We start from the raw sequence: 24,105 nt of genomic DNA on the forward strand, positions 1-24,105 counted from the left end.
CACGCACGCACGCACGCACACACACACACACACACACGCGCTGATGAGCTACAATGTAACCACAGCTGCCCTGGGGCGCACTGACAGAAGTGAGGTTTCCAAGAACAGGAGCCGCCGGTCCCTCTGACCACCACCAGCAGCCAAGGTGGGTTAAGTGTCTTGCCCAAGGACACAAGAGCAGCATTCTCTGCTAGGAGCAGGGATCAAACCTGCAACCTTCCGATTACTGGACAACCCGCTCAACCTCCTGAGCTCTGCTGCCCAACTTAGTCAGGATCTCATCAAAAAGTAGAGCCAACAGAGAGCCCCAGTCTGGCTTTTATAAACTGTGACAGAAACCCTTCCAACTCTGCAAATGATTTACCAAAAGGCAAATGAAATCAGAAGAAATAAAAGCAAATGTTCATAAAAACTTTTACCAGAAACCTTTGACTTTGACAGAGGTATACATTTCAGCATGCTGAATTCATTAAAACAATTTTCATCATTTATACTTAACCAGTGTAGATACAGATAGATAAAATCACTAAAGGACCCAGTTGTGCCTTTCAATTTGGAATCTTATTATTTTATTCTTCTACATATCTTTTTTAGACTTACTTTCTCCTTTGTAATTAAGTAAAGCTGAATGTTTAGGAGTACCACAAGTGATAAAAAGACTGAACTCAGCAGAGCATTTGACAGCAATGCTTCACATCCACGCCGGTTTAACGTGAAAGCTTCTGATCAAAAGAACAAGAGAAAGTTCAAAGAAAAGAAGTCCTCACTGAGTGTCTCATTCCCAGGAAGCAGAGCTGCTGGCCTGTACTTGTACCCCCCCCCCCCCCCCCCCCCAAACTGCAAATAAATTCACACATTATCCAAATGAAAGTAGTTACTTTTTTGTGGTCATGTTCTTCTCACAGATCTGTAAGCTCCGTGAGCGTCTGCAGGAACAGCGACAGGCTCGGGAGCTTGAGCAGCACAAACATGCTGTAGCTCTAACAGACCTGCGTGCCAAACTCCATGAAGAGAAGCTGCGTGAGATAGCGGCTGCCCGTGAGGCTCTGGCACGACAGCACGAAGCTGAGCTGACCCGGACCATCAAGATCCGGGACGCAGAGGTGCAGAGGCTCCAGGGTCTTGTAAATGCACTGAGAGATGGAGCAGCTGACAAGCTGAAAAACGCCCTTCTCAGTGAGGCTCGAGAGGAGGCCAGGAGAGCTTTTGACGGGGAGAGACTAAAGCTTCAACAGGAGGTAGGAGAAATAATCATACGTGTGGGTGACCGACAGCACCATTATGTTCTCATTCTTCACCTACTGGAACGACCGTGTGATATTCATTAGGTGATAATAATCATGTGAGCTCACAGACGTTTTAACATGTTGGAGGTTTGTTTGAGCACTATAATGATCAGGCCACTTTGTACGCCTACATTCCTGTAATACTTTATGCAACTTTGTAAATTTGCAGCTGAAAAACAGGAAGCATGTTGGAAAAGATATCTGCCAAGCTATTGTTTCACTGCAGCCTCCCCTGACCTTTGTTAAAAGGGTGTGATGGGATGAGGATGAGAGTTAATAGATGTATGAATCTGTTATTTTGTTGTTTTAATGCCAGAGTGTGTGAATATCATCATGTGTTTATGGGGGGGTCTAGATTCAAGAGCAGAAGGTGGCCAGGAAACAAGCCGAGGAGGCGTTGGCGAATGCTCTTCAGGCTGATAAAGCCAAAGCAGCTGATCTCCGCACAGCTTACCAACAGCACCAGGATGAGGTGCATCGCATTAAACGGGACTGTGAGAAAGACATCCGCCGTCTGGTAAGAACTCATGAAACTGGGAGGAAATGTCCTCCAATAAGACATCTATGGTTATGGGGACAAGACTTTATCCTGTCCCATATGTCGCAGGAGGTTGGATGCACTCTGGACAGGAGGCAGACTGCCATGCACACTAAATGGGAAATGGCCTGTATCTGATATAGCACCTTCTAGGGTTCTACAACCCCCCAAGGTGCTTTACAAACCCAATCAGTCATTCACCTACGCACACACATTCACACCCTGGTGGTGATGAGCTACAATGTAGCCACAGCATCCCTGGGGCACACTGACAGAGGCGAGGCTGTCAAGCACAGATGCTCCTCCGACCACCACCGATAGGCAAGGTGGGTTGACAGTTTTACTCATGGACACAACAACTGTGACAGCTGGGACTCAAACCTGCTAGGGGTTGTATGAACTAGTCGACTAGTTGACTAGTTGACTAGTTGACTTCACTGCTCTGTAGTGACTTTTTATGCCTGTCATCGACTAGTCGCTGTCACGTGATAATGACCGACAAGATGCAGTCCTCGGAAAAGACAGCAGGTGACGAGCTCCTGCGCGTCGGGAGGCGACGCGCTGTGCCAGAGCGTCGGTACTGACGCCCGCCATAAAACGGACATTTAACCACATTGTGACCTTTACCCTCTTGCAATTTAACCTTCCCCTCACCCCATCCTAATGTTAACCAGCTTGCACATGCAAAGCTCTGATCATTGACGCGCTCCAGACATCTGCGTCCTGAGCACGGCCACAGTAACATTATCAAATTAGGTGTCACCACTCAAAACAAATGTAACACGCGATCGTTCATGTCGCCACATTTCCTTTTATGTTTTCTGTCTTTTATTTGTGCCTGATGCGTTTCGCTGCTGCGGAGTGGGGCGCATCCCCTGTTTTGTCCTCCGGTGACAACCTCACTGATACGGCCGGCGAGCAGCACACACTCCGCTGTTTTTGCGGTCGGTAGATCTTTTAGAACTGCAGTTCAAAGGTAACTCATCAGGTGAATATATATGAACGCTGGTAGCAGTTTTTCTTTAGGATTGAGAGGAGATGCAGGAAGATAATAAACAGACAGGGCAGAAAAATAGTCAAATAAAAACAAGTTAGTTTTTGTACCTGGTGGTTGCAACAAACAGACACCATTGAAGGTAATCAGAAGTGAAGAACAGAAAAGGAAATAATTATTTTAATGTTTAGAGCAGCAGCAACTCTTGAGAGGCTGCAGGCGCATCAGTGAGTTTGCGGCCGCTGCGCAGGGGGAGGGGGGAGAGGGCTGAAGCAGAGCAGTATAGATGCAGAAACTACCGTTGTTAAAAGAGATGTTTTTAACTTTGAAAATGTGCCCCCCCGCCGCTTTGGGTGTATGACGTCATCAACGACTAGTCAAAGTTGACTCGATTTTCATTACATGACTGTCAACTTTAAAAAAAATTAAGTCTTGCAGCCCCTAAAACCGGCAAAGCCTCATGGGGCAGCCAATAAAGTCCTCTGCCACCCTACACACCATCATACTACAAAAGGTTGGAAGAAGGTTAAAATAAGGTCATTAGACTGAGGGAGGAACCTGGAACAGCTAAAGGAAATGTGTACATGAACAACAAGAACAGGCAAACTCCACACAGAAAGTCCAACAGGCGCATTTAACTTATTACTGGCTAAATAGAAAATAGACTTTATTAATCACACATTGGAGAAATTCACTCATTAAGGCAGCACATATATTTAGAGCAGTGATACTCACTCCTGGGCCTGGAGAGCCGGTTTCCAGCTTCTGAAAAGCCTGATGAGCTGCTGCACATGTGATTCAACCACTGATTTTGGTGTGTTGGAGTAGAGAAACAAGGAAAACATGCTGGATACCAGCTCTCCAGGACCAGGAGTAAGTACCACCTGACTTAAACAATAGGAAAAAAAAAATAAAACAGGTAAATACACAAAGGCAGTAGGCTATTATTGTAACCTTCAGCAATTAGAATAACGGATAAATATAGAAAATTGAGTTTCCAAAAATAAACAGCATAAAGGACACAGACATACAAATATGCATCTAGGTGTTGCACACGTACTGAATATAGCTCTGGTATTAGCATGTAACAGGATAATGCCAGTGACAGTTAAACTGAGGAGTTATCCACTCTTACTGCAGTGGGAATAAATGACCTATGATAGAGTTCTGTTTTACATCTTGGATGTGCCATTCTGCCACTAATGGAGCTGCCCATGGCCTCCACAGTAGAATACAGTGAGTGGGAGTGGTTTTCCAAGATGGAGGTCAATTTTACCAGTATCCTCCTTTCACACACGTCAACAGAATCCAGTGGACAGCCCAGAACCAAGCTAGCTTTCTTAACTAGCTTGTTCATTCACAGTCAGGAACAGTCACATTGATGTTCATCACTACCTATTTAACTTTTGACAGAAGCTATCTCTAATAGTCATTATTTACCCTCACGAGCGAATTACCTTCCTGAAACTTGACATAACTTTCCTCTCTTGGATCTCGTGCTTTTTTGCTTGTGGTAGATCTTTATTCTGTATTTATTAAAATATTTAAATACGGATCAAATAAATACAAACTGAACTGAAAATGACTGAACTAAGATAATGTGAAGAACATGCTAATGTTGGGTAGCTATTGTGCCATGTTAGGTTTTACTTATGACTCTGTCATAGGGGAACTGCTGAAACCCAGCAGCTGTTGTGTTTATAGTCCACATCTGTCTCGAGCTTGCTTGAATATTGTCAAGTCCTCCTAAACCAACATCCGTTTCTGCTGCCGCTGCACCTCCGTTCCAGCTCAGAGCTTATCTCTCATGTTGTATGAAGTTTAGAGGCTAATTGCTGCAGTGCCACTTGTTTTATCTCCACTGTGTTCTGCTTATCTCCAAGAATTAAACTCTTTACACCTGTTTTTATTATACATTAGCATTGTTGCGCATGATAAGCTAATACAACAAGCACTTTTTGTGGAAGAAAAACAGTGTGCATGTGTGTGTCTACATTCTAGTTTGTGCAAGAAAATCAAGAAAAAGTCATTGTTGACAATTGAAACATCGACAACACAGGAAATCCTGGTGTTAACGAACACAATAAGGAGGGAAGTAGAAGTGGTACCAATGCCAGACAGTTGTGTGAAGTTAGAGGAAGAATTAAGCTTCTGAAGGTGATCAAAGATAAAGAATAATGTTTTACATCTAAATGTCTAAACCATGTCCTTGAATTAAAATAAATGGTGTGTCCCATTTAAAACAGTATTTTTTTTTACAATAGTTGGAATTATCAAACTAATGGTTTAGTAAAAATATATTTCCTGCAACTTGATCTAAGGAAAAATAGCACTATGTCTTTTCTTTTTGTCCATCCATCCATTTTCAGCCGCTTATCCGGGGTTGGGTCGCGGGGACAGTAGCCTAAGCAAGGAGACCCAGACTTCCTTTTCCCCAGCCACTTGGGTCAGCTCCTTCGGGGAAATCCTAAGGCGAGAGACATCAGGTGGTTGTCAATGAGCACTACTCAGCCTGAAACAGCTCTGTACAGCATGGTTTGAGTCAGCCCATCTGAGTTTAGTTATGCTCCCATGCCAGCTCCTTGACAGAAAGTGGTGCGCACCTCATAGGTGCGGGGGGAGGGAGGTGGGCCGCTACAGTTGCAGAGGTGTGTGTGTGTGTGTGTGTGCGGGGGGTGCGCGATTTTTATTCATGACAAAATAGCATGATGGGTTCAGTAAACAGTGTAAGGCAGCGATTCTCAATAGGCGGCCTGCAGGCCACGTCCAACCCGCGAGCCCTTTCTTTGTGGCCCCCAAACCCCACGCCCACCCAGACGGCTGACCGGGAGGTGTAGGATAGATAGAGCTGAGGAAAATAATCAAATAATCAATGCATCGAGATGCGGGCGTAAGCGATTCTGCATCATAGAAGAGTAATAAATTATAGTGGAATGTAGTTTAGTTATTTTAATGGCAGCGCCAGCATAGCATCCAAATCTGTCAGAGCGGTGTTCTCCACATTTACCGGGTAGGAAACTTTGGTCTGCCTTTATGTGGTACTGCAGGGCTGAGCGCTGGAGTTATAACCTGAGACCGAACCCAAAGTGAATCAGCCCGATCGGTTCTGTTGGATTTGGGCCGTGAATTATGTAAATTGAGCGGGTTGTCGCGCGGCGCGCTTTGCTTGCTCGATCAGCGACAGAGAGAGAGGGGGGGGGGGGATTGTCTGCTCACACAAGAGAAAGGATCGGAGGACGCTCCTCCAAACACACATTATTATTTTCATAACTTCATTATTATTTCTTCTCAAAGCGCTCAGTCAGACCGAGTTTTGTGATGTCGGGTGGTTCGGTCTTGGGGAAGGAGCGGGGTCAGTGATGGCAGCTGCAGCGTAATCATGTGTCTCTTTCATTTAGGGACACGAAGTTAAAAGTAGAGAGAAATGAAGACAGAAGTTTTTGTTCCACTTTATTCTTTTGTTTCATGATGATAAACTGATGTTAAATTCAACTTAAAGAGAAACTGGGAGGAAGCTTTGGTTCATTTTAAGTTACAGGAGATCTTGTTTCCTATCTGCTCCTCCAGAGACAGCATGGACATGAGGGTTACACAGAGCCGAGCTGGAGGGGGACAGGTGTTGTCCTTCTTTATATTGCAAGCTTGTGTGTTATGTGCATTACAGCCAGTGATCCAAGCCCTCTTACTTCTGGGTCTTTTTTGTGAGTGGCCCTCGGACCATTATAATTGAGAACCCCTGGTGTAAGGTAACTTGTATGCTCCACAGTAACACAACTCAGCTGAAAAAATGTTGGTGTTGCTGGACATTTTGCTCAGTTTTATGGCTTTTTGTCAGACTCTGAACCAGGAAATGGCTGCAGGCAGTGAAACACAAGGCAAAAAAACTCCGGAGCAACCAGTGACACCGCCCCTTAGACAATCAGCAGCTAGAATCACAATGCCGGCCTGACTCAGCCTTACCAGGTACCTGAATGGAGCAGGGACAAAAAATAGGGAAGAAAGTAGAGGAAAAATACCGAAGCGTGCCCGAAACAGTGGTCGGGCAGAGCATCCTCGGTAGTGTTCCTGGAAAATCAACTTTATTCCCTCCAGCATGTCCTGGGAGAGCCCAGCCACCCTGCGGAGAACGTTTATTTTATCCGCTTTTATCCGCAGTCTCATTCTTTCTGTCACTTCTTAAAGCTCGTGACCATAGGTGAGGGTTGGAACGTAGATCGACCAGTAAATCGAGAGCTTCGTCTTCACACTCTTCACCGCAACAGACTGGTAAAACGCCCGCATCACTGCAGACGCAGCACCAATCCGCCTATCGATCTCACACTCCATCTTTCCCTCACTCATGAACAAGACTCCGAGAAACTTGAACTCCTCCACTTGAGGCAGGACCTCATCCCTGACCTGGAGAAGGCATTCTACCCTTTTCAGACTCAAGACCATGGTCTCGGATTTAGAGGAGCTGATTCTCATCCCAACTGCTTCACACTCGGCTGCGAACCACTCCAGTGAGAGCCGGAGGTCATGTTCCAACAGGAACACAAATCTGCAAAAAGCAGGCACAGTCCTTAGGCCACCAAAACTTTTACTTTTCTTTTTGTGAACATTTTTAAATCATTTTCCTGAGTTAGCTATTCTAACTCGATAACCCTTGTTCTTGTTAACCCCTCCTGTAGATGGATGAGCTGAAGGGAAAGGACCGGGTGGTGTGTGCTCTGGAGAGGGAGCTGGGGGTGCAGGCTGGTTATGCCCAGAAACTCCAGCTTCAAAAGGAAGCTCTGGATGAGCAGCTGGGTCAGGTACGAGAGGCTGAAAGATACAACCACGGTAGCCCAAAGCGAGAGGCAGTGCCTGGGCTGGGGGAGAATGCAGACCTACTAAATAACCAGGTAAGGACACGTGCACGTACGCACACAAATGAACAAAACAGAGCAAAATACAAACACACGCTGACTCATCTATAGTAAATGTGTGCATTGAATTCACTCACTCATGGAGGCTTGTTAGTTCTGAAACCCATTCATTCTGTGTTCATAAAGCTAAATTACAGAATCGTGTTTCTAGTGTTCTCGTCCAATGGTTATGTAGTGTTACACTACAAAAACAAATCTCAATAAAACTTTTACTTCATTTGATTTATTCATTCTGATACAAATATAAACAAAAATAAAATCTGTCCTGGACTGTTCCAGTTGTCTTCTTCATCTCTCAAATATAATGTGGCAAATTAATATTAAACCAACCCCAAAAATGAATATTCATGAATCAAATCAAATCAAAATCTATTTTATTTATATAGTATGTTTAAAAACAACCGAAATTGACCAAAGTGTTGAACAATACATTAAAACTTCAACAATAATACATATATACATATTTATAAAATAAACTAAGCAAATAAAAAATGAAATGGATAAAACCATTGTCATTTAAAACAAAAACCTAGCAAATAATGACGGTGTTCAGATTATGGAGAGAAAGAATGTCTTCATCTCTTTAGTGCATCCTTTCTCCACGTATTGACAGAGGTGTCCACCTGTCACTTTTAAAACTCATGTTTACTCTGTTGCACAACCAGATTCACATCTTGAAGCATCAACTCATCTTTCATCCCATCACTTCCTCTTTCCTGTCCTCCTCCATTGTCTGCGTGTTGTCCCTTTTTCAGTTTTTGTCCTCCTCCTCCTCCTCCCCCCTCCCTGCTCTCCCCCCGACTCAACAGGACACGGAAGAGCGTGACCTGAGGAGGTTCCAGCTGAAGATTGCGGAGCTTCACTCTGTCATTAGAAAACTGGAGGACAGAAATGCACTCCTGGCAGATGAGAGGAATGAACTAGTGAGCAAGATGTTTTAAACATAGCATACACACATTACTAGCATGAATATACACACCAAAACTCTTGAAACTGTCTATAAAATGCATTTAAAAATATTTAGCCCTAATTTTCCCTCTGCTAAATAAAGCTGAAATTCTGAGTCGCCAAAGGTCAAACTTCAGATTACAGTGTTCCTCCACCCCGTTTCCTTCCTCTGTTCAGCTGAAGCGGGTGCGAGAGGCAGAGGGTCAGATGAAGCCCATGTTTGAGAAGAATAAGCGCCTGTCCAAGAAGAATGATGACCTCCTGCAGACATTGCAGCGTATGGAGGAGAAGCTCAAGAATCTGAGTCGAGAGAATGCAGAGATGGTAAGTTAAGTCCAGCCGTGTAATCTGTCATGTAAAGCTTCAAATTTTAAGGCTGGTAAAAACATGCAGAGTAGAATACTTTTGTGTTTTGGAGTTCATAGACTTTAGTAGAAACCAGGACCTCTGCTGGCAGTTAGAGGAAAAGCTGTGGAACTTTTGTTTCAATCCTTCAGAAGGAAAAGGCTTCCTCCTCTCGACCACCGTCACAGCAGCAATCCACTCAGTTAAAGCGCCCGAGCTCCCTGACTGACCTCACTCATGCCCACGAGGAACAGGAAGTGGAGTTCCTCAAGCTGCAGGTTGTTGAGCAACGTGGCATCATTGATGAACTCACGCAGGTCAGGGTTTTATTCAAATCACCAAGGTCACATGTTAAACAGTGATTAATGTGTTCTAGTATATTATTATAATATAGGGAGCCCAAATCTCAAAAAATGAATGCCAGTGAACGAGGCTATAAAAGCTATTTTCTGTTCCGCTTTGCCGTACGCCGTGAATCACACACGTACTTCACTTTAAATGAAGAGAAATGATGTGACTTCTGGTTATGTCTGTTGCACAGTTTTAGATTTGTTAGCTTGCAAACATCAATAAATAAAACAACTACAAATCAGACGTCGCATCTATGATGTCACCACCACAGAATGTCCTCTCCCCAGCGTAGCTGCTACTTACCACATGGGCAGATTTATAGTGGTTTTCCCCACCTCTAATGCTCCTTCTGTCATCCTGGGAGAAAGATTCAAGACTCGCTAAACTCACAGCCATTTTCTTTTCCGTGTCTGGTTTGATGACGTCAATTTGGTGAGACACATTTGTAGTCCTAAATGTCTTTTCACATGACACGTAAAATAACTAATCTAAGCATTTTCTTGGCATCAGAATGTCTTTAAAATTCACGGACAGCATATGTGAAATCCATGGCACGTATCAAATGGGATAAAAAAATCGCTTTTGTAGCCCTGTTGACTTGCATTCTTTATTTTTCTTTTCCAGGGACCCATGGTAGTAGATGGGCGTGACTTAGCATGACAGCCTTTTGAAAAATTATTAAGATGAATTCATTTTTGGACTCATAAGATTCTCTGTCAGTTATTTGTGTTTTGCTACTGGCTGAAGCTTTTTTGTTATCCATTTTGATGGTTTGATTGAATTTTGTGTCCTGTGAGAAACATCTGGTGTGTTTTATTCTAGACACAAATGTTAAGATGTTGATTGTCTGTAGGAACGTGACCAATTGGTGATGAACAAGAAAAGCAGGAGGAAGCCTCCCAAGCTGACAAAGGTAAGCATCCATGTGTTTTAATCCATCTGTTGATGCATCCGTGTGTAACTAAGCAACCACCCTGTCCTTGAGTTGTTCTCCAGCTGAGAGTCTGTTTATGTTTAGGTTTAATTGGGCTCCAGGGGAAGTGATGACAGCATGAGTATTCACTCATGTCCTGTTTGAACAATTCCCACAGCTAGATAAAATATTTTTCTATTTTTGATTTATTTTGTGTTTATTGTTATTATAGGACAACTAACACATTCGATCTTCGATATTTTTGTTTGCGGTGAAATCTAAATATTTGACATGAACATTTGGGAGGGTGTGTTAAAGCTAATGCATCATGGGACTTTTAGAGGAGGAGTTTGTAGTTGCACATCATGTATGTTTCTCCCACCTTTCTCCTCTTAGATCCAGCTTTTTTTTTTTTTTTACTTGGATAAGCAGAGCGGAGTAAATCATAGCTGCTGGAGTTCTGGACCCATGTGTGGAAATTTGTCTCCTTTTAAAGGGAATTTATAAGGCAGAGAATACTTTTGTAGGCGCGGTTTGACTGTAACCAGAAGCCTCATTGTCTGCTTTTCTATTTTTGTGTGGGAGTCTGAGAGAAAGCTGTTTTAATTTTTTGTGATTTCTGAAGCCCTGGATTAAACCCTGGAGATGAGCTGCCATTAGTGCAAGAAATAAGAAACGTCTTTGGAGAGCTTACGGTTTTACTTTTCGACCATGACAGAATACCTTCTTCTTGTCCTCTACTTCTCCGCCTTCATTTGTCTGTGTGCCCTTGTCTGCCTCTATTTCTCTGGTTGCCAGGAGATGACTTATAAACATGATGGTAAGGATGTAAGATGTAGAAAGATTAATGACAAGATGCTGCCATCAGATCAGATTTACTTCTAATTTACAGGACAGCAATGAATAACGTAGTTTAAGGTTTAATGGAACACCGATGATCTGTTTCCTCACTAAAATGTCTTTAGATTTAAAGAGGCTGGTGTTAGTTAAGGATGTTTTTTGTCTTCTGTTCTTATCATCTGCAGAGGCATGTTGTGGAGACATATTTTGGATTTGATGAGGAGTCGATAGACTCTGAGACCTCGTCTCTGACCTCTTACAACACCGACCTGACCGATCGAACACCTGCCACTCCTGAGGAGGATTTAGAAGAGGTGATCATTTGTTTTAATGAAAGTGCTAGAATTGAGTTTATTAGCAGGTTAAACCTGTACTACTAAACATGGATGGAATATGTGATTTCCCCAACAAGTAAAGTGTTATAATGGAATGACTTATCCTTGTTTAATCATAGACCATTTCCCGTGAAGAGTCAGAGCTTCGTTTTCGTCAGCTCACCAGAGAATACCAGGCTCTTCAGCGGGCATACGCCCTCCTGCAGGAGCAGAGCGGGGGCTCTCTTGATGCTGAGAGAGAGGCCAGGGTTTGTACATGCATCATTGCTGTAACACTCCTTTTGTTGTTAGACATTAATATTACTTTTAAAGCCAAAAACATGTGATACTTTTGCACTACTATGGCTGATGTTTCCTCTCACAGACACGTGAGCAGCTGCAGATGGAGCTCAGCAGCTGCCAGGCTAAGGTTGCTGACTTGGAAAAAGCCCTGGCAGAGAGGGGACAGGTAATGAGGACAGGGAGCGGGGATCGGAGCTCTCTGGTCCTGCTCCTAGCGGCCCTCCTGCATGTGTGTTTGGCTGCTCTGCTTCTGGGATGGTGCTATGCTGACCAGCTGTGTTGTAGAATCATGTGACATGTGACATGCTCCTTCTGCATGTGCGACTGTGGCTGCATGCTCCGCTCTCTGCTTCACCTTCTGTCTTTGCCGCTGCTGGTGATCTTCAGCTTCATGTAAAGAGACTTGAACCATTTTGATTCTGAAGAAACAAACAAGATGTCTACGCTTTTATTTCATCCTTTTAATTGTTCCGTTTTTATGTGAAAGTCATCATGAAGAGACTTGTTTTAGTTAAAATTGAGTACAGTTAAACTAGTTAGGCATCCAAACTATTTCATGCAAACATTTTTTTTTCAAATCAGTTCTTCCTGTTTAATCTGATGTATCTATTTTCCTGTTACAACTGCATGTTGAGTGTCCACTGTGGCTCTGCTCAGATCTGTTGTTCTGATTGACCTTACTGGTGTCTTTCCACTCAGACTGTCTTCTGCTCCTCTGCTACTTGGAACTCTTTTGAACATTTAATTTTTCCCTTTTACACAAGAGGTGGCTTTCCCTGTCTGGATCAATAAACCTGTGTTGGTGGTATTCTGTGCTTTGATCTTGTGAACATGTTCTGTTTGCATGTGTCCTTTTGTAGGATTTTAGAATGGCAGGTTTCGGTTTGGCTGCTGCTGTTGCTGTTCTTGACGTCTTTGTTCATTACATCCTGTCACTGGGGATCTTTTCCTTCCCATAGCTGTTGAGTGCCATTTCTTGCTGATGTTGTGTCTGGTTGTTATGGCAGGATTCAAAGTGGGTGGAGGAGAAGCAATACTTGATCAGGACTAACAAGGAGTTACTTGATAAGGTAGGTGACTGATGGTTCATATGAACACATGTTGCTGTAGGATGTATTTATTTACTCCAGCTAGGGTTGGAGAGATTTTACTAAACATTGTGTATCCTATTTTTGTAAATCTGACTTTAGTTAAATCCATTTTTTCCTGAGCATAAGCTGATTTGAGGACTTTACTGGATAAAAGTGAGGCTTTATTTAAAATAGTTATTAAAGGGACTTTACGGAGTTTTGAATTTTTATGCTCGCGATTGCCCCCTCAGGCAAAAAGCATAACGGCAGCTTCAATAGTAGGCTCGTGCACGGGCGCGCATGCTATACGTGCACACTCCTTAACGAAAATAACAGCTGACAGTCAGCTCCGTGTGTGTGTGTGTGTGTGTGTGGCCCGGAGGACAGAGGACAGGAGAACGCGCAGCTAATTAATTAAATAATTAGGTTCTGCACCTTTCTCTTCAGCACAGCCGACAAAGGTTTAAGATGGGTCAGTCTTCCTGCATGCTCAGATCATTCCCTTCCCATGCTTGAAAAATTGTTCCAAAATGAAAGTTGAACCCACATCTTTTTTATCTGTGAATTCAATGCCGTTCGGCGAGTCTCAAATGAAAATGTGGGCATCTTACTGTAAAAAATATACCATTAATGTAAAAAATAAACTCTAAATAAAATTTGTTCACATCTAGATTCAAACCCGGATCTTCCGCACTGGAGTCCATTGTCTTTCTAGATGAGATGAAGCGCCAGTAACATCTTTTCTATCTGTAGCTCTTATTTCCTTGCTGACAGCCGAAACAACGTTCAAAGAACGGTTCGGAGCGAAAATGGCTATTTTGTTGCTAATTTGCAGGAAATATCTAGAAGAAAGTAGCTAAGGGTCCTCAGAAATGTAGCTAGGTTCATCACTAGGCGTGAGGAACAGCGACAAAGTCGCTGAGTTGGCACTACCTCTCTCTCGGCTGCTAAAGCTACGGACAGCAAACGCTACGGGCGATGCCTGAGCGTGAACGCGCATGAAGCAGCCTGCTCGACCCGAGCAGCTCTCTTTTTCTGTGATTTTACAGAAAAACAGGCAATCACAGTAAAAATGCCAGGGCTCATTCTACAGGACCAGGGCATTGCAGGAGAATGTGTGAAGAAGACATTTATTATTTCTATACATGTTTTGGCTGTCAAACTTCCATAATGCCCCTTTAAACTGGTTAAAATCAGCAGTAAAAATGTGTGTTGATTCTTTGAATGACATTTCAGAGTTCTGTTTGTTCTCTGCGCGTTGTGAATTATTTATTTTAATCTAAGAACAAAACATTTATGAGGTATGTGCACTACAATTTTGATGTGTTTTTGTTTGCCTGTAGATAAGCACGCTGCTGCAGGCAGAGACGAGGCTTCAGGCTGAGGTTCAGGACGCTAGAGACCAAAATGAGCTGCTTGAATTCAGAGTGCTGGAACTGGAAGTAAGAGACTGTACCACCATCAGACTGTCACCAGGAGGCGACAATGACAGTCTCATCACCAGGCGCAGAACATACATACAGTGACTCATGAAACACACAACCATAGTTTTGTCCCTCACTGTTCCTTTGTGTGTGTTTCCCTGTTCTGCATGGCAGCTGTACCTCCCCACCATGGGACTGGATCTTTCTTATGAATGCTGTTGTGTAAAGATGAATATGTTTTATTAGAATAAAATATATTTAAGTTTACCATCTGTTTCTTTAATTTGCCATTTTTTGTATGCATGGTGTATTATTTTGTTTTATTTTTCAAACAGAAAAATAGAATATTCAATGAATATTGAAGAAGCTACAGAATAATTTCATTTCAGCAGAGAGTATAATTGAATATATTTTTATGTGCTGCAGTTTTGCCTCTATGTAGAAGGAATGAAATAGTCCTTTTTGAGTTTTAGCATGCATCCCTGTCGGTTTGTTTGTCCTTTGAACGTCTTTGGGTTTTCACAACTCCATCGTTTTGGCAGACCCTGGCCAATATTTTCAGTTTCATGTAAGTAAATCCTCATCCCCTCCCATTTCACCCTCCACACTGTTATTTAATATCAGTATAACTATCATTCTCACTGCTCATCTTTGTTGTTACAAACCAGAGTTGTGTAGAAGTGTTTCATGCTAACATGGGTGTTCCCGTAGGAAAGGGAACGTCGATCACCTGCCCTGAATTTCCACATGTCGGCATTTCCTGAGAACAGCAGCAGCGCCCTGCAGATCTACTGCCACCAAGAGGGAGTGAAGGTTAAAGTCCCTGATTAAAGAGGCTTATTATTTACTGTAAGGCTCCCTTATACGCCACCATATTAATACCATGTCCCGATCTTCATCCGTACAGGATGTAATCATTCCTGAGCTGATGAAAAAGCTGGATATTCTGGGGGATAATGGAGTAAGTTAGATCCCACTTCACCAGTTTTTAAATAAATTGAGACCTAACTCGTTGTGGTTATGTCCTGCAGAATCTCAGAAATGAGGAGCAAGTTGCAGTGATCCAGGCAGGAACAGTGATCTCACTCTGTGAGAAGGTGAACTCAACATGTTCTTGTGTTTGCTGCCACTCTGTGGACATGTCCTTTTATTGAAGTTTACACCTCATTTAACAATTTAGAGGAAATGTGCTGCCTGTCTCTTTGTGCAGTGGTTGAAGCAGATAGACAGCACAGAGGCCGCCCTCACGCAGAAGATGATCGACCTGGAAAACGACAAGGTGAGAAAAAAATTAAAAAACACCTGTTACTTATTTCAAATCTCTGAGTTGACGTTTATTAAGAAAATTACATGAATCAACAATTCTATATTTTTAATATCAGGTTTCAGATTAACATGACATGATAATTTAGACTGTGATTTTTGTTATTGCAGGAGTTGTTCAGTAAGCAGAAGGGATTCCTGGAGGAGGAGCTGGATTACAGGAAGCAGGCCTTGGATCAGGCTTACATGGTAGGAGTCCTGGATTTGCATTACCTGCTGTACTTATGTACTTTTTACATGAAATAAGGCAAACTCGTACAGTTTGGTTAGGGTTGTGTAAAGAGCACAGCGGCTCGTGATGATGAGTGGGATATTGTCATTTCTGCATGACACATAAGCATTTGGGACCCCATTAATGATCATAAATACAACATTCATGTTCCATGAAGTAGAGATTTGTCACATTTTGTTGGGATACTGCATCTTTTCTCACAGAAATCTGAATGATGTAATTGTTCTGATCCACAGAGTTGGCTGGTGGGTCACTTATTTACTCTGTAGAAAACCCAAAGATCAGAATCATGACGATGTTACTCAGTTTGGATTAAACTGAATGTAAAGATGACTCAACCACATATGTTTATTATCATGTTAATTTTTTAAATCATGGTCTTTCTTATGTGCTAACACGGTAGCCATAGAAACGGGTTAGGCTCAGAGTCATTTTCCTTAAACCATTTTAAAGGATGACTTTTGATCATAGTCAATAGTTTTCACTGGTATAGTGTTTTTTCTGTAGTATTGTTGTTTATAGGATTTGTTTAAGTGGAGAACAAATGAGTTTGTTTTCAAACAGAATTGTCACCAATATAAAGTGGAACAGTGTTCTGCCATGGTCACAGTCGTGTGTATGTTTGTGTGTGCATTTGTGTTTTTGTCTGTATGTGCCCCAATGTGCCTGCTTCTGCATGCCAATAATGTTCTGCATGTGCATGTGCACACTCGTGGGTGTGTGTGTGTTTGTGTATCTGTGTGTGTATGGCTGGTTGTGCAGAGGATCGAGGAGCTGGAGGCCACGCTGTATAGCGCTCTGCAGCAGGAGCAGCCGGCATGCCGTGCGGTGGCCGAGTCGCTGACAGACAGGCAGAGGGAGGAGCTGAGGCTAGCTGTGGACAAGCTGCGGCGTCAGATTCTCCGGCAGAGCCGGCAGTATGACAGTCAGATCTTACAGGAGCGCATGGAGCTCCTACAGCAGGCACAGCAGGTAAGGTCCAAAACAAACCCAGTCAGGTTGTTGAGTCCTGCCCGTCCTCAGTCTGTCACCTCAAACCCCACCAGAGCTCTGGTGCTGTAAAAAGATGCAGTATCCCTGTGTGTGCTCCTGTAAGTCTGTAAGAGCAAATGAAGCAGTGGAGGAGAAAAATACATATGTGCATGTGTATGTGTGTGTGTGTGTGTGTGTGTGTGTGTGTGTGTGTGTGTGTGTGTGTGTATGTTTCACTGTGAGTTTAGTACCTACACTTCCTAATAGTGCCTGTAGTTTCACACACATGGTTTGTTTTCTTGTTGTCATTGATCACATCAACATCCCAAACTTCATTTAAGTTCATTTTAATCTGACATACTGTAGACTTCAGAAATACTTCTGTCTCGTCATAAACACACCACTAACCCAAACGACTGATAGAAGTCAGGTTATAGGAGGTCACATAAGTGGATCTGTTTGGTAGACGGGTTTAAAATTCTGTTAGTTTTTTCAAAGTAAAATAACAAATAGGTGTGTGAGGCCTGCCCGTGTGTGTGTGTGTGTGTGTGTGTGTGTGTGTGTGTGTAGCTACTGAAGGTCACAGATATCTCAGGAACAAAGCAGAGCTAAGATGGAGTCATTTATGTTGTCTATTCACTATCAGCTGCCATCTTAACTCGCACATCTACAGTGAAGGCACAACACTAGAGAAAGGAAGGACAGTTTATTTAGAGTAAAACAATAATAAAGTCTTATGTTATTGTTTACGACTAAGTTTTCATGTAGATTTGTGTTTTTAACCCATTCTGACCAGCTAACACCTATTGTTTTTGTGTTGCAGAGGATTAGAGAGCTGGAGGACAGGATTGACTTGCAAAAGAGACAAATAAAAGACATAGAGGAAAAGGTACAATTTCAGAACTTTACTAACTTTGTGTTTTCTCTGTGAAGGACTTGAACACGTGTTAGATGTTATTATTTATTTCTGATCTTGTGGTTTTTGAACCCATTTTGACATCCCCTCTTCTCTTCTTTCTCTCCCTGTTCTCCTTTAGTTTTTGTTCCTCTTTTTGTTTTTCTCTTTAGCATTTATTATTTGGCCTTAATGAAAATGACCATCAGCTCTCATCAGGTAAACTTTGACTTGTTTGGTCTGATCCACGCTCAGCCCTGAACACATACGCTCATTATGACAAAGGTTTTGCTTTTCTTGTAGATGTTAGGATGCTGAGGCACAAGGATGAACACGCGTAATTGTTTTTTTTTATTATTTAGAAACAGAAAACCTTATGGCCTTTTTGATAAACGTGCACTTTGCAGAAGACCCTTACCTGGAATGCAGACATGTTAGTAATTTATGAAATAACTGTATATAAACACAGAGTTAAAGTGAAATTATTTATAAGAACCTTCACTTTGGTGGCTTTTGGACACTTTAACACTTTTTGGGAGAGGAAAGCATGGATTTAATCAGAGGAATGTCTAAATTTGAGGATTTTACTGGAGTGGAGGGAAACCACAGCCTCGGCTACAGGAATGCCCAGTGGAAAAGAAGAGGTGGAGAGAGGGGAGAAGGGGAATAGAGGTTTCAATGATGGCTGGGTGCCAAATGGACTTGGATTCTTGGTGGAGGATCTGTGGCGTTGCTAAGGAAACAGGAGTGTGACTAAATACACTGAACCGACTGAAATCTCATCACTACTGGAAGGAAGATTCAACAATCAGTGAAAAACTCATCCAGGTTAGTATTTAAGTTTAAATATTTTACCAAGAAACAGATGAGTAAATAACCTGTAACTATTTAACAAACTCAAATCTGTAACCTGACACTTGTCATTATACTAAACCTCTCATCCACAAACGTGTGTGGCTGTTGAGTCACGTGCTTGACAAACTGTGTCTTGCTTGTTTTTTCCAACCTAAAGTACAAAGTCTCACAGTTTCCTGTCTTTAGGCTAGTCATTTACATTTCCAGCCCTGGGTGATGATTAAATGTAAACACAAACACATTTCATTTGAACCTTTAGTACATGTGGTGACATCAAAGCGAGGAGGATGCAGAGGTGGGGTAACCTGAGAGATACTCGTTTTCAGTGACTTGCTGTCAAGCTGTTGACACGGTGAATAATAAATGACTGTAAGTGTATTTTAATGATCTTCGGTCTGTGCTCATTAGTGTTTTTGCTTTTGAGGATTTAAGCACACCTGCAACCTTGAAAGGTCATCCAACCTCTTTTATGACTTTTGTTACTTCTGTTCGTTTGTTTTTGTTCTCAGTGTCAAAAGGCTGTTCAGTGGGTGATCACATGACCTGAACAGACGCTGCAGGTTTCAGAAGCAGTTCGGTTACCATGACAACAGACTCTATAGAGACCGACACGGACTTACAAGTTCTGGGTAACAGAGGGGAGGTCCTGGAGCAGAAACAAGCTTCGCCATTCAGTCTGACAGTCACCTGAGGAACAGGTGAGATCTAGAGGGAGAGGGCATCCAGTAACACACACACACACACACACACACCTGCTACATACTCACGTTTGGTCATGATGATATCACGTATCGGATACACATCGCTCCACCATCCACATGGATGCGAGCGTACAGTTTGCAGGAGGAATGAAGCTTATCTTGTGCAGATTTTCGATCTGAAAAAGCTTTAAAACTTTATGCTAATATGCAATTTTAGTTCAGAGTAGTTAAGATGAGGTTGTTTAAGTTTATCTGGTTTTTCACTTCTGTTTTGGGATCAGAGAGCAAGTGGTCCAGGCGTCAACAGTGAGCTTCTGCCTTCCATCTCCCCAGCATGCAGCTCTCCCAGAGGCTAGACCAAAGACTCCACAAACTCAGAGAGGAGGTCAGAACCATGGTAAGTCTACCAAAACAGAACAAGTTGTTAGTCCAGAAATGACTGGAGAAATAACTTCACACATGTCATGACTAACCGTTTGTTCTTTACTCTTTACTCTGAAATAGCTTCAAAACAACGAGAGATGTGATCATTTTAGTAGTTGAACTTTATTTATATCATCTCTTTTACTCAGACCCAAGAGAAGGAGCTGACAGAGCAGCTATGGAGGCAGCGGCTGCAGCGCTGTCAGAGGCAACTGAAAGCCAAAGAGGAAGAGATGAGTCGTCAGTCCCACTATTTTGAGAACTTTAAAGTCCAACTTCAACACAAGCTCAGCCTGGCCCAGGACAGAGAGCAGGCTCTCCAGAATCGCATCTACACTTTAGAGAAGCAGCTTGTTGACATGACTGTCAGCGCCGCCACGGGAACAGCAACAATCAGAGCCGCCAGAATTACAGCCAGGACCGTGACACGACCAGAAGAACAAGACAAGCTGCCCTCTATGAGAGGAGAGGGTGAGGGAGAGGAGGAGAAAAAAGAAGAGAGGAAGAAGCAATGGCTGCCAGATGTTGGGGAAGAAAGGTCAAAGGCTAATGAGGGGAAGTTGGAGACAGATGTTGATCAAGGAGGAAGCAAAGATGCAAAACAGGCTTCGAATGAGCCCAGGCTGCAAAGCTTCATCATCAGCCTGCAGGAGGATCTCAAGGTGCTATTGGAGAGAGAAGAGGATGGGCTGACGGAGCGGAGGAAGCTCTTGGAGCAGCTCCAGGAGGCCCAGGAGAATAGCCACTTCCTGGGTGGTAAAGTGGAGGACATGAAGGCAGAGATTCATCAGCTGAGACTGTCTGAGAGCTTCCTGATGCAGGAGGTGGAAGATCTAAGAGGCGAGAATCAGAAACTCCAGCAGATCTTCGGGAATGTAGATCCAACACCTCTTCAGTCATCTACAAAACCTGAGAGCACGAGACCCCGAGCTAGCTGTAGTCCAGTTGTGCCCTTAACTACTCCTTCAGATGTCTCTACTGTAAGAAAGTCCTCTGGCGGTTTGGGAGAGGTATTTTCTTCTTCTGCTGCTGTTGCATCTTCTGCTTTTGGTCTCTGTTTTCTTCTGAGTATCATTGTTGTTAAATGAAAGTAACAGTTAAATTAAACAATGTTGTATTAGCTTTTGTTTCACACTAGCTAATATATTCTGATTTTTCTGCAGGCGCAGCAAACTGCTGGCAAGAACCAAGACCATAATCATGCTTGTGCACTTTCACCTGTTGACCACCAGAATGCAGCAGAGCACCTTCAGAACAACAGACAAAATTATTTCTCATCCGCCAAAACTGAAGCAAAGCGTGATTCTCTGAATCCTTTAAACCAGTTGAGCTTTAAACCCAAAACTGATTTCCAGCCACTTTCTGTCACTACGGAGTTCTTAAATGATTTTAAACTGGGAAACATGGAGGAAAATCCCAGTGAGGAGTCTGATGCCCTCAGAGAGGCGTTTCAGAGCTTGGGATTTGGAGAAGATCATCATGCTCTTCGAGAGGAACGTGAGCAGCTGGAGGAGCTTCTTCAGAAGACACAGGCGCAGCTGGAGACCATGACTCAGGAGAACACTCAGCTGAAGTTACAGCTCAGGAGGAGTGCAGAGGAGCAGCAGCAGGCAGCAGAACAGTGGTCATCAAGAGAACAGGTATTAGCTCTGGTAAATGTTTCTAAAGCTGTGGAAGGTTTGCTTTAATACAGCGCTAACTCTACTTTACCTTTCTATACAGATAATCACACCATCCACCTTTGACAGAGATGATCATCACCTGTCACTTTCTGCCAGGGATGATGCAGTTCCTGCTCAAGATGACCTCGTTCAGGCCTTAAATCAGGAAAACCGAGCCTTGGCAGAAAGGATCCAGGAGCTGTTGGCTCACATTGAGTTCAGAGAGAAGGAAATTGCTAAGGAACAGACCCAGCTGAGGGAAAGTATCTCTAGGATGAAGCAGGATGGTGTCAGACTGGAGCATGATAACCAAGAACAGGCCAGTTTAATCTCTGAACTAAACAAGAAGACGGAGGATGATCTAAATACCATCATGGAGCTTCAGCAGAAGTTAGAAGATGTAAAAGCAGAATCACAGGTTAAGCAGCAGCATAGAGGCCAGTGGGAACGTGCACACTCAGCTGGAATATCAGGAATGTTTTTATACAACAAACAAGAACATGCGGATGGTGTAGTTTCTAGAGTGCTGAAAGGACAAGATGAAGAATCTTCAGTTTTCCGTCAAGAAGTTAACGATTTGACCACATCCCTGTCATCTTGTTGTCAATGTAAAAATCAGCCTGAGTTATTACAAACCAGCACACAGACTGGCGACCATGTTGATTCACTGACTGAACAAGTGGCTCCGCTCTCCAGCTCAATCCAGAGCCTCAGATCAGAGCAGGAAGAGCTGATTGCCAGCATTGGTTTTCTCAGAGAGCAGCAGAAAGAAGTCACTCTGTCAGTCCAAACGCAGACGGAAGAAAAACACCAGCTAACTCGTGCAGTTTGGGCTCTGAAGGAGCAGAAAGATAACATCTGTCAGTCTCTGGCCAGCCTCCGACAAGAGAGAGAGTCACTGAGCAGGGCAGTCTGCGGGCTGAAGGATGAGAGAGAGCAGTTTTTAAAGTCTGTTAGTGGCCTAAAAGAAGCAAATGAGCAGCTAAACGAGTCTTTATCTGCTCTTCAAAGAAAAAAAGAGACAGTGATGGAATCACTCTCAAGCGAAAAAGAAGAGAGAGATCGAATCATGCAATCTCTGCAAGGTTTGCAGACAGAAAATGATCAGCTGAGCCAAACAGTGCTTCATCTTAAAGAACAGAGAGACCAACTAGCTGATTCTCTCAGGTGTCTGACTGAACAAAGAGACCAGAAAAAACTAAATCTCACTTTAAAAGAAGACCACGACCAACTGATGCTGTCAGTCAGCAATTTGAAGAAAGAAAGAGGAAAAATAGAGCATTCCATCAACTGCTTGAGGCAAGAGGAAAACCTCCTCATGCAGCAAATCCTGGATTTAAAAGAGGAAAGACACAGCCATCAGACTCCCCTCATTCAAATGCAGCAGCCACTAGATTTATGCAGTGCTGATGACATCACAGGAAAGACGCATGATAGGACCGGAGATCACACCGCGCCAGGAAGTGATACCAGAAACCATGGAGATGCGTTTCCACAGGTATGGAGAGTGAAATCTGTGCATGCTGTTCAGGTCATTGTTGGGCCACACTATATAACGCGGTTTTGATGGCTAACAGAAACAAAATGGCCTGATGGAGGAGATTGAAGCTTTGAGAGCAGAACTACAAAAATCCCAACAGGAACTGGACAGGATGCACTCAGAGGTGAGTGTAGGTCGGGTCAGCTTACCTAAAAGTAGAGAATTTTTTTTGTTAATTATGAACAACACATCACACACATATCATTGAAAGCTTTTCTAATCGAAATTCATGCTTGTGTTCAGAACAAGAGTTTGCACACAGAGCTCTCCGAGTCTGAAGCCCGGTGTGGCGAGGCAGAGAGAAAAGCATGTCAGGCGTCTGAGCAGGTGATCAGACTGACTGAGTCTGTCGGTCTGATGGAAGACCTCATGAAGGACAACAAGAGCCTCACAGCGCAGGTACCTCACCAAGTGTAGAGGAACTGTCAAAGTATCTCAAGTCTTTATAAGATTCGAGATCACTTTATTGTCATTGCACAGATGCAGAACAAAATTGACTTTGTGCTCACTAAAGACAGCTCACATAAGGAGTCTCTCTCTCTCTCTCTCTCTCTCTCTCTCTCTCTCTCTCTCTCTCTCTCTCTCTCTCTCTCTCTCTCTCTCTCTCACACACACACACACACACCTTTTGCACAGCCAGATAACTCTAAACAAAAAACTGAAATTTAAAGTAAACATAATGTAAATGTAAACAGTCACATGCTGAAGTATCAGAGTTAACTAGCTTACTATAAAGATGCTGCAGTGCACTAATTATCCAGCAGAATCACTGTTGGTGTGGCAGCAGCAACATTCAGTTCAGTGATGGCTCGTGCATAAAGGCTGTTCGCCAGCCTGGTGGTGCATGCTTTTATTGCCCTGTATCGTTTACCAGACGGAAGAAGTTTGAAGAGATGGTTAGCAGGATGGGTTGAATCCTTTAGGATGTTTGTGGTTTTTCGAAGGCAGCGAGTGCCATCCAGGGCAGGCAGGTGTGTGCTATTTTCTTTGCAGTGAGACACAGCAGTGATGTAAATAAAACTATCTGTAAAAAAAAATCGAGTTACGTTTTATTACAAGACAAGTTTAACATTTTGTGGCTGCAGCCAGTGGTGCACCTCCATAGTGACTCTGTTTTTAGTGTAGGAGATTATGTGTAATATTAAAATATCACACTCTGGCTGAACTATGTGGCTCTCCCCCTGAGGATGACTAAATGAAATATCTATCTATCCACCCATTTACTAATAATGTGCACATCTGCAGGTGACACAGTTTTAACCTCAGGTTC

General features: G+C 43.1%; 2 protein-coding genes across 9 annotated transcripts in view; both read left to right on the plus strand.

The window, feature by feature from the left end:
- The window catches only part of jakmip1 (janus kinase and microtubule interacting protein 1), a 39,438-nt gene that overhangs the window by 8,012 nt on the left and 7,321 nt on the right, over positions 1-24,105 (plus strand). For 3 of the 8 annotated variants that reach the window (XM_015945757.3, XM_015945783.3, XM_054739097.2), the window contains exons 1-9: positions 17,959-18,483; positions 18,770-18,879; positions 19,020-19,208; positions 19,493-19,608; positions 19,784-20,644; positions 20,798-21,274; positions 21,357-22,793; positions 22,873-22,959; positions 23,079-23,234. In XM_015945757.3, the coding sequence (XP_015801243.3) occupies positions 19,546-19,608; positions 19,784-20,644; positions 20,798-21,274; positions 21,357-22,793; positions 22,873-22,959; positions 23,079-23,234 (3,081 nt within the window). In that variant the 5' untranslated portion in view covers positions 17,959-18,483; positions 18,770-18,879; positions 19,020-19,208; positions 19,493-19,545. Of the gene's footprint in view, positions 1-905; positions 1,239-1,641; positions 1,804-7,488; positions 7,702-8,480; positions 8,649-8,850; positions 8,998-9,170; positions 9,336-10,222; positions 10,283-11,307; positions 11,437-11,576; positions 11,706-11,821; positions 11,906-12,746; positions 12,810-14,152; positions 14,252-14,944; positions 15,047-15,140; positions 15,195-15,264; positions 15,331-15,443; positions 15,513-15,667; positions 15,746-16,550; positions 16,761-17,583; positions 17,650-17,797; positions 17,934-17,958; positions 18,484-18,769; positions 18,880-19,019; positions 19,209-19,492; positions 19,609-19,783; positions 20,645-20,797; positions 21,275-21,356; positions 22,794-22,872; positions 22,960-23,078; positions 23,235-24,105 lie in introns of those variants that run through there. The other 5 variants (XR_011520669.1, XR_011520670.1, XM_070551524.1 and 2 more) reach the window with 5 other exon arrangements.
- LOC139070001 (uncharacterized) lies at positions 10,312-11,301 on the plus strand. The gene has a single exon (XM_070551528.1). It carries the CDS (start codon positions 10,994-10,996, stop codon positions 11,165-11,167), a length of 174 nt encoding a protein of 57 aa, XP_070407629.1. The 5' UTR covers positions 10,312-10,993; the 3' UTR covers positions 11,168-11,301.

The sequence above is a fragment of the Nothobranchius furzeri genome, chromosome 1 (assembly GCF_043380555.1).
Source record: "Nothobranchius furzeri strain GRZ-AD chromosome 1, NfurGRZ-RIMD1, whole genome shotgun sequence".
In the NCBI taxonomy this organism is placed as follows: Eukaryota; Metazoa; Chordata; class Actinopteri; order Cyprinodontiformes; family Nothobranchiidae; genus Nothobranchius; species Nothobranchius furzeri.

Coding starts and splice junctions, on each gene's coding strand:
- LOC139070001 (XM_070551528.1), top strand. CDS start 10,994: ATGACAGAATACCTTCTTCTTGTCCTCTACTTCTCCGCCTTCATTTGT.